Consider the following 9,483-nt stretch of genomic DNA (forward strand, 5'->3'; position numbering starts at 1 on the left):
GAAATGCTTCCTTGAGAGTAAAGCAGTTGGATGTCGACATTGAAAAGATATGATTAGAAGGGTAAGGAATCATATGAGAGGGTTATTGATGCAGGACAATTAACCACTTAGTATAAAAACTTAAACTGATAGAGCATAGCGAATCAATTCCTTTATCTCATGGCCTACGCCCCACATCACATGGGTTAGGATCTCGGCCGAACCTCCCTTGTGGGCCCCACTTCACATGGGTTCCGTTTCACACGAGCCACCTACTTCACATGGGTGGGGCCCGCCTCACACTCGATACCCACCCCGAGTGTGCCCCTGCATTCCATAGGCCACCCCACTCGAGCCTGGTGTGAAAATGCCCCTACATTAATCACTTCTCACTTTGATGCAAGACAATTAATCACTTACTCTAAAAGCTCGAATTGATAAAGCATGACGAATCAATCCCTTTATCTCATAGCCCAGGCCCCACATTCCATGGGTTAGGATCTCGGCCGAACCCCCCTTGTGGGCCCCACTTCACATGATCCATCCGCTTCACACTAGTGGAGCCCGCCTCACACAGGTTGCCCACCCCGACTGTGCCCTTGCATCCCACAGGCCATTCCACTTGAGCCCGGTGTGAAAATGCCCTTGCTTTAGTTATACCTGGGCTGGTATGTAAGGAAAGGAATACCAACTCAACAACTTTAACCTTGAAGACAAATCTCTGAAAATGATGGGTTTCTTTTGACACAAAGGATCAAAGGATTGAACATGAGAAATCCATGCTGGACTGAAAGAGTCCGGCTCTGACTATACTAAGTTTCTGAAAGGAATGTAAACAACATATGCCAGGAAGGATATTTGTGCAAAGAGGATTTAGAATCCTCTTAGTGAACAGTGACACAGACCCGAGAGTGGAAAATGTGTGAGATCCACCAATCATCAAGTAGACCCCACTGTCGACATGCCCTGTACCAAAAGTTAGGCCAGAGGTTGGCCACACAAGCAGATTGAATGTGAAGCATGATCAATATACTTCTACCATCAATTTTCGATGTACTGGTGCCACCCAACTGATCAGCGGACTAGCCTGAATCTCTATTGTACGGCATTTTCATGGTGGGGCTTGCCTGATGAACAGCTCGGATACCTCTTATCTGTGCCACACTCGTACATATGCATGGGGAGGATTTTGTACATCTCCTACTGAGATGCGACGCAGTCTATGAGAAACCAATAGACAGGTGGAAGAGAGATCTATAATCCATAAGAAATAGTAGGCAGCTGAAGAATTCTTTTACACATCCAGAATGAAATTCAGAAATGGCTTTTCATGCTCAAAGCAATGCATTCTATTCAGAGGGTTAGATGAAATATGCACGTACCTTTTCAGATTATACACAGTTATGAGGGCCAGTAATCAGCTGACAGAATACATCCACCATCCGGTCTTGCATATGGAGAGCAGAATCTGATTTCAATCTCATGCAACCAAATATGCTTCCTCGTAATCGGGAATTATGATGTCAAGCCTCATCATGGGCTTGTACTTATGCGGGATGGCTGCACCTGCCTGCACACACACCTCAACCACAGCTGGTGCCTTGCCATAGAACCTCTTGAGTGAACCCTTCAAAGGTGGCCCATTAGGATCCCGCACATGCCACACATAGTTTGGTGGGAACACCTCCTCTACTGTAGCATCTTGCCACCCATGTTTCCCATCCCTCCACTGGTGCTTGAATGTCCCACACAGCTTGACATTGTGACCCCATGGCCCCACGTGAACCTCTGAGCAATATCCGCACGCTTTCACTGTGTATTTCCTCATCAACTTCCTCACACCCCACCTCACGGTTTCGTATGCTTTGAGTGTCTTCTCTGCGAGCTGCTGTACATCGGATGCTGGAGGAGGAGACTGCCCAATGCAGGCCTCATATGTGTCAAGCTCTGCAAGCAAGGATGACGAGTCTCCTAGACGACATGGTTTGGGCTCCCCGACATATCCGCCTCGGTTGATCACCTTCTTACCAAGCATCCGAACTGGGGTTGTCCTTCTACGTGAAGGGTATTCTGGTAACTCCATGCCCGCTTGGATGCATAGCTCAACAACTGCAGGAATTCGGTCGTAGTCGAACCGAGTCTCATGTTTGATTCGTAGGCCAAATGGGTCATAGAGGTGGTATGATTCAATTGGGATGAGGACATCATTGATAGAACCCTTCACCCATTGGTGGAAGCTTCTGCGATTCACATTGCTTGGGCCATGGCAGTCCTGGATATGGTGACCGGTCTGGCCCACATGGACTTCCGGGCATTCACTGACAAGGAAGAAAAAACATGTTCATGTGTTTGTAACTAGTGCTAAATCTGAAATGATCAAAATAACAAAATGATTTCTCAAATTGGTACCTGGATACCCAAACATCAACCAGCTCACCATACTGATTTTCATCATAAATTGTTAGAGCAAAACTCATTCCATCAAATCGTGGGAGCAAGTGGTGTAGAAATCAGAAAGAAAAGACAAGGGGAACTTAGGGAAGCTACATATCACTCAGGTGCAGCAATTCATCCACCATGCATGCGGGATACATGCATGACATAGATGCATGAAATCTTGGTTGTCCAAATCATGGAATCTTGTATGCATGGAGCATGGCTTGAAAATCACAATGAAATGATGATACTAGCGGAGAAGTTGGTGCCCATCAAATGGAAAATCAAAATGAAAATGGTCAATTGTCCAAATTTAACAGAAAAAATAAAAATTTTGATAGTTCATTCAGCTTCATTTCTTGCCATACTCGATAATTAATCAGGGCCACAATTTGGATCGGCTGAAACTGAATCCTTAGCATGCCATGTGTAAGTTAGATGAGCCGTAACATGCCTAATAGCCCCCAGACCCCGAAAAGCATAGTTTTGATCTTTAGGGGTAATCTATAAGACAACCAAAGCAATCACCCACTCCAACAAGATTTCCCTGACAATGTCCTTATGAATGTTAAAAAAATAATATAGCTTAGACATAAAAGTTTGAAAAAGAAGAAAAAAGTTCGTTTTTTTTTTTTTTTTTTACTTGAAATTTCATTACAAAATAGATGGCATCATCCGTAGTTCCAAGACACACTGACTTGTCTCGAAACTCATCTGGGTCAGGGTCAACTCAACTCAGCAAGATTTTGAGTCAAGTTGCTGGAAAACTCGGTACTGGGCCCGACTCAGCCTGGACTTGGAGAGATTCGTCGAGCCAGCTCGATGGCTTGGTCGACCCAACACAGACTCAAACTGAGTCACTTGCCTCAAAAATAAATAAGGTGGGAGTGGGATTTGAATCCCTAATGTCAACCAAGGGAAGCAACAACTTAACCAGTGATGTGCGCATGCTGTTGTGGGTTTGAGTTATGTTTGATATTACTTATTATAAATTTAACTATTTTACATATCTATTAAGTATTCACATTCCTAATATATTTTCAATTTGCAATAATTAAATATTGAGTTGAGTTGGGCCAAGCCTTCGAGTCATCCTGACCAGGTTGAACATGGAGTCGAGCTTCCAGGTTTTTGAACTGTAGTTAATCATTGCGAGTATTCAGGATTTCAGCTATTTTTAAAGAGATCCACAGTAAATATCTAAGATACACAAGTACATGACCAGGATCCAGAACCCAAAGCTGGTAGTTTCTAAATGTCCAGACCAAAGTGAGCTCTCTGAACCACAATCTTCATTCCCTTGAAGCTTCTACCACTCAAAGCCTTCACTGCAGTGGCAACCTCTTCCGACTTCTCCAGGCGAACGAATGCGGACCCTCTGGCTCTGCAAAACTCCTTCAACTTCAGAATCACTACCTCCCTCATAGCTCCGAAAGGGGCTCTCTCTCTCTCTCTCTCTCTCTCTCTCTCTCTCTCTCTCTCTCTCTCTCTCTCGGTCTTCATCCACCCTCACCGCCTTCCCTCGACTCGTTGAAGCTTCACCACCCATTGATTCTCCTACTACTCCCTTCCCTGCTTGATATTCCCTGCAGGATCTTCCTCCCCTCTCTCTACCCACCCAGCTCCTCCCCCTTGAGCTGCAACTATCTTCATCCTCCTCCCCTCCCCTCCCCTCCGAGAGATACCCATCCTCTCCTCCTGCATTCCTCTCCTTGCATTGTCGATGTAGATCTTCTCGTGGACCTCCTACCTACGAGCTCACCCTCAACTCGCCCCTATTGATTGTCCTTGCAACGAGACCCCTGATCAGTCTCCCGAGAATTCTTGCATCTCGCCTCACACCCTCACCTAAGTGACTATTGATTGGAAACTGTTCGAATGAATAGTGTTTTTCCATCTACGAGATCTTTGGTGCATAGGCCATCCACTATGGGAGATAATCATGGGCCCACTTATACAAACTGAAAGTCTGAACTGCACTGTACAAACCTCCAGCCCAAGCAATGTATAACACCTTGTCAGATAACCGAATGGAGAAAGCCACAAGTATTACATGTTGGATGCATGGGGTCTCCCCATCCAACCAAATCCAACTTGGGCACTTTGCTCTTTACAAAAAAATTCGTTAACCAATAAAAAAAGAAGAAGAAGAAGACGCGTAAGCATTATCATCAACTGTAAAGATTGGGGGCGCATCATTGATAGGCATAAATCCAACAGATCATGAAATATCTTGACATTTTACCTAAGTTACCTGCAACCATAGACAGGAACAACCGTCAAGAGCTGTGCCAGGCCCTTAATCAGTACTTTCCATGCTTCTAGTACCTGATGTGCGACAGGAATGAGATCAGGTACCAATAACCCATTCTTTGGAGCCTCAAGAGGCTTTTCTATTCCCATTTCTGCTAGCTTCTTATCAGCCCTTGCAGCCCGTTGTATCTTCTTGAGAGGGATTGGGTAAGGTTTCTTCTTGTTCTTTGGAAGTATGGGTGGGAGATTCACATTTTGGGGGTATATTTCCTGTTTCTTCATTGCTGAACCTCGACCAGCCTCTCCACTGGCACAACAGAAGGTTTTCAGCATTCCATCAGATTGAAGACGTTGATGCCCGATCTGAGAAAGAAACAGAACCCCCGTGTTAGATCCAAACGATAGCACAAAAGAGGATACGGCAGTAAAAATAAATAAGATGCATGCAGTCAGAAGCAAGGACCATGAGGGTCACCACCCAAATCAGGATTTGAGTACATCTGATGCTTTTTCAAATTGGTATTCAGAAAAGTTGGAGTTTGGGGTTGCATGCTTTTTTTTTCTGTTTTTTTTTTTTTTTTGTATTTGAATTTAAACAGCTACATTTCCACCCAAAATCAAGACCAGCTACTGATTTAAGGGGCTGTTTGTGGGAGGGATTTGGAGCAGGGATTTGTGAAATCCACAGATTTCAAATCTCCCCTGTTTGTTTTTGTTGGGGATTTTCCAAATCCATGGTTTTCCCAAATCCAAACCTCCCTAAATCGAAGGATTTGGAGCTAATCCAAATTCTAGAAATGAAAAAAGAAGAAGAAGAAGAAGACTCGGCAAATCCACAAAATGAGAGATTCTTTCAAAAGAAAAGAAAGTTATTCCCTTGCAATAAAAACTCCTCAAATCCACGGATTTGTATTTGATTCCCAAACAGTGGACTTGGATTTACCAAATTCACATTCTCATTTCCTTTCAATTGAGATAAGGCTTAGATGATGATGACATTCTCATTTCCTTGATCCAAAACAGGGCCAGAGTGGACATACACCATTTCTACTAAGAAGTGCAGTCAAATGGGAAATAATGCTGGTCAGATTCTCCACACCATTTCTACTAAAAAGTGCGGTCAAATGGGGCATTAATTAAAAAGATTACTGAGGATGCCATCAACAGTAGAGTTGTAGAACTTGAATTTATACAATGGGTCAGACGTTTACTCCGAAGAAGACTCGAAAACATGTAATTACATTTACGGCCATTTTGTATGTAACCCAAGGTTAGTATATAGATTATCTAATGTCCAGTGAAGGGTGACATCGGAAAGCTATCTGAAAACTGAGAATTTTGCCTCAGGTGATGTGCTCACTGGCATGTTTTACTCAGATTGGCAAGCGAATTTGTCTTCCACCCAAATATTTGCCAATTGCCATCTCAATGAATGAGTCATTGACGACCAGCAAAAAATAGTAACTTAGGCACTGTTATTATAGTTTGTGAACTACACAACTTATTATTCATGAATTGAGCAAATAGAGTCTCTTTTAACTCTGCAAATTGATACCATGAATTACATGAATTGATGAAAAAACAAACTGAATGCATTGAACAAAACTCAAACCAAGCCAGATCAAGCCTTCGCCTATTCATACCAGGTAATGATCAAAGAAAAGATCTAACTAGGCATTCAGCCCCCTCATTTCATTTTGTTTCGCAATTGACTGGTGAATTGCAGGTATGGATATGCACACGGATATGGTAGACAGACACAATCTTTTATTCACAGATATCCAGGACATGGATATGAATAAGCAAGGTTACTGGTTGAGCATATTGTCTCACTCCTTGGGCAGTACGATACATGATCGATGCAATATGCCACATTATATTCAACTTTTATTAATTCACATAATGCAGAAACCATGAAAAATTATTTTAAAATTCCAAAGGAAAGTGATGATTACAATTTAATGTAACATGTATATGCATTGGTATTTCCCCCAATAAATAAAGAAACAAGGTTTATAATTAGCAATAAAATGGCCTTGTAAAATAAAGGAAATCATATATATATATATATATATATATATATATATATATATATATATATATATATATATATATATATATATATAATGAATTTTAAATGTGTAGACAATACACTATGTTAGTATGGTGCTCGTATCAGAATGGAATGACAATAAAAACTGCTACAAACAATATACTATGCCTGTGTCAAGGTATAGGAGTTCGTATTGCATTGCCTAATGAATTTATCATATGACAGTGAAGGGATAAAATCTATTGCAATCGAATGGGCCCCATCTCATGCGGAGGCTATGGAGTGGCAATGACAGATATTCTAAAGATTGGTATTTGACAGCTCAAAGCTCAAGATGCCTTGTAGCTCAAACTAAACAATCATCATCATCTAAGCTTTATCCCAACTGATTGGGGTGTCGCTAAATAAATAAATAAATACTCGATATGTCCAAAAGTCTTTGGAGATACACTTTGGATGGGATTTGGAAATTAAATTTCAATGGCTCCTTGCATGGCATATCGAGTCTCGAGACCATGTGGTATAAAAGGTGTTCTCAGGGATGATAAAGAAGTTAACCACAATTCCCTTTTCACTTCTTGCACCTTGAGGTAGGCTAATGTTGTGGAGGCTCTCACTCTTAGGGAAACGCAACAGCTGCTCGAAAAAGACTATGGTGGGACCCTGATTGTTCAGGGTGACCAAATGTGCGATCAGTTGGGACTCTTCTGTCCAGTCGGAGCCTTGGAACGTCTCCTATAGCGAATGGGGATATGAACTGGGAATCTCTTTTTGAATAGAACTATTATTTCTATATGAAACATGACACATTCCTAATGTAATAGGTTTCGATGTTTTAAACTCTATACTTCTCTAACACTAACCATCTACCTTAACTTTGAAGTTTAAACATACCTAAAACAGCATCCAAGCTGGACACTAAATGCTTAACATGAAAATTATGGAGATGCTGACCAACTCTATTTTTTCACCCTATTTTATTTTTTATTTTTTTGAGAAGATATCTTTCATCCATTTTCTGTCTTCTCAAATACTTCCACAAATGGAGGCCAACCCCAAGAAGAAGCTATTCACATGACCCTGACCCCAGACGACAATATCCATCTGATGCTTTTATACCATGAAAAGCTGGTGAGAGCAAGGTTCAAAATACTGGCATCCTCTCATATATGAAATTTTCAAACACTGACTGGATTGGTCCATGTTAGATAATATATTGGTCCTGTCAGCCATATCATGTACCCGTACCAGTATCAAGACAGTAAGATGATCGTAAACTAAGCATAGCAAGCATCGGGCTTCCTAGGCATGGTATGAAATAGCAATTTGGGAGTGCGACTAGCCAGGGGACTAAAACCAGTACAGCCCACCCTGACTCATTGCTTTCGGTCGGGACACCAAAGTCGAGACAAATCCACCAAGTCGACTTGGTTCTGGACAATATTTTAAAACGAATTCCTAGGCCATTGATTATAATGTGAACATATAAATGACATGTTATCATGCTTAAAAACTGTCATGGCATATTCGGATGATGCTGATCAAGGTCCATCATTACTCAATGGCACAGATACATTCCATGGCCCAAAAAACTCCAATGCTCGCATCACACATACTTTTCACGCACCCATTCTACATGTCTTACTTGATGTTGTGCCCACTTGACCAAATGAAATTGATTCAGCTTTGCAATAGTAATTAGATATTTTGTTTCAGGTGTAGCTCAGAAAATTTCTGAAAGATGTGAATTGCGAGAATCGTCAAAAGATCAGTTGTTTTGTTCAATTAGCAACATGAGCAATCCAAGATTGGCGGCCCACTAGTTGGGTGGTCCTAGCTACATGATTAGACTTTTTTGTGTATCTGATCTGGACCGTCCGTTTTGCGGGCCATTAATTGGATGTTTAGGTTTGGCTGATCAAATGTGGACCGCCCGAATGGACAGTCCAGATTGATGAATACACCTTTCTTTCTAACAAATGATCAAGGGCGTCCATCTTTCAGGCCATTGATCAGATGGTCAGGATCATCTAATTAGCATAATTTTAAAAGGGTGACCCGTGAAGACCGGTCTGAACAATATGGAAGGTCCAGATAAACGATTGGAACGCTGCAACAGTTACAATACATAAATGAGAGAGTAGAAGGCAAAAATGAGAAATCAAACAAATACCTTCAAACCAAAAGCTTTAGAACTCGAGCTTGCAGGAGGCCACTGAAAATCTGTATGGCCAAAGCAAACACCTACGATTAACAGAAAATTCCATTAGTTGGGGAGAGAGAGAGAGAGAGAGAGAGAGAGAGAGAGAGAGAGCTCACTTCTTTGAGAGAGGTCCCAGGAAGCAGGAGACAGACTGAGCATTTTTAATCAGAATGATAATGAAATAGAGCTTTCTCAGCCGTCCAATCTGTGATATATCGCTGGTTTTTCTGTTGGAGGCTGCTACAATGAAAGAACAGCCGAGAGAGGGAAGGGAAAAGGGGAGGGTTTTTCTGTAACCATGAAAGAACAGCCCAGAGAGGGAAAGAAAAACGTAGGAGTTGGCGAGACTCGGATGATAAAAGCGGTGGTGACTCTTCCACCGTACACATGGTCTCTTCGGACGACAATCCAGACCGTTCAAATATCTAAACCGATTTTGGATGGATGATAAGCCAAAAATTACATTGATAACACGGTATTAACCATCTGATTTTGTTCTTCAATTTGAACCACGCTCTATTTTAATTTTAACCGTCCATTTGAGAACCGTCAGATTGAT

General features: G+C 41.8%; 1 protein-coding gene across 2 annotated transcripts; it reads right to left on the reverse strand.

Moving 5' to 3' along the window:
- Window positions 1-1,255: 1,255 nt before the first annotated feature.
- Window positions 1,256-9,235, reverse strand: LOC131257791 (APO protein 1, chloroplastic-like). Of its 2 annotated transcripts, none has more exons than XM_058258686.1 (4): window positions 9,041-9,235; window positions 8,895-8,944; window positions 4,670-5,031; window positions 1,256-2,297 (listed from the first exon to the last, which is right to left on the reverse strand). In XM_058258686.1, exons 1-4 carry the CDS (start codon window positions 9,081-9,083, stop codon window positions 1,460-1,462), a joined length of 1,293 nt encoding a protein of 430 aa, XP_058114669.1. In that variant the 5' UTR covers window positions 9,084-9,235; the 3' UTR covers window positions 1,256-1,459. The 2 variants fall into 2 exon arrangements, with proteins under 2 accessions (XP_058114669.1, XP_058114668.1); XM_058258685.1 differs by having other exon boundaries at window positions 8,895-8,965; window positions 9,041-9,234.
- Window positions 9,236-9,483: the final 248 nt, after the last annotated feature.

The sequence above is a fragment of the Magnolia sinica genome, chromosome 10 (genome assembly GCF_029962835.1).
Source record: "Magnolia sinica isolate HGM2019 chromosome 10, MsV1, whole genome shotgun sequence".
NCBI classification, from domain to species: Eukaryota; Viridiplantae; Streptophyta; class Magnoliopsida; order Magnoliales; family Magnoliaceae; genus Magnolia; species Magnolia sinica.

Excerpts from the sequence above, each read along its gene's own strand:
- LOC131257791 (XM_058258685.1), bottom strand. The coding sequence starts at position 9,083 with ATGCTCAGTCTGTCTCCTGCTTCCTGGGACCTCTCTCAAAGAA. Across the intron at positions 5,032-8,894 it reads CTAAAGCTTTTGGTTTGAAG|ATCGGGCATCAACGTCTTCA; the intron begins GTATTTGTTTGA and ends TTTCTTTCTCAG. Across the intron at positions 2,298-4,669 it reads GTTCCTGTCTATGGTTGCAG|TGAATGCCCGGAAGTCCATG; the intron begins GTAACTTAGGTA and ends CTTCCTTGTCAG.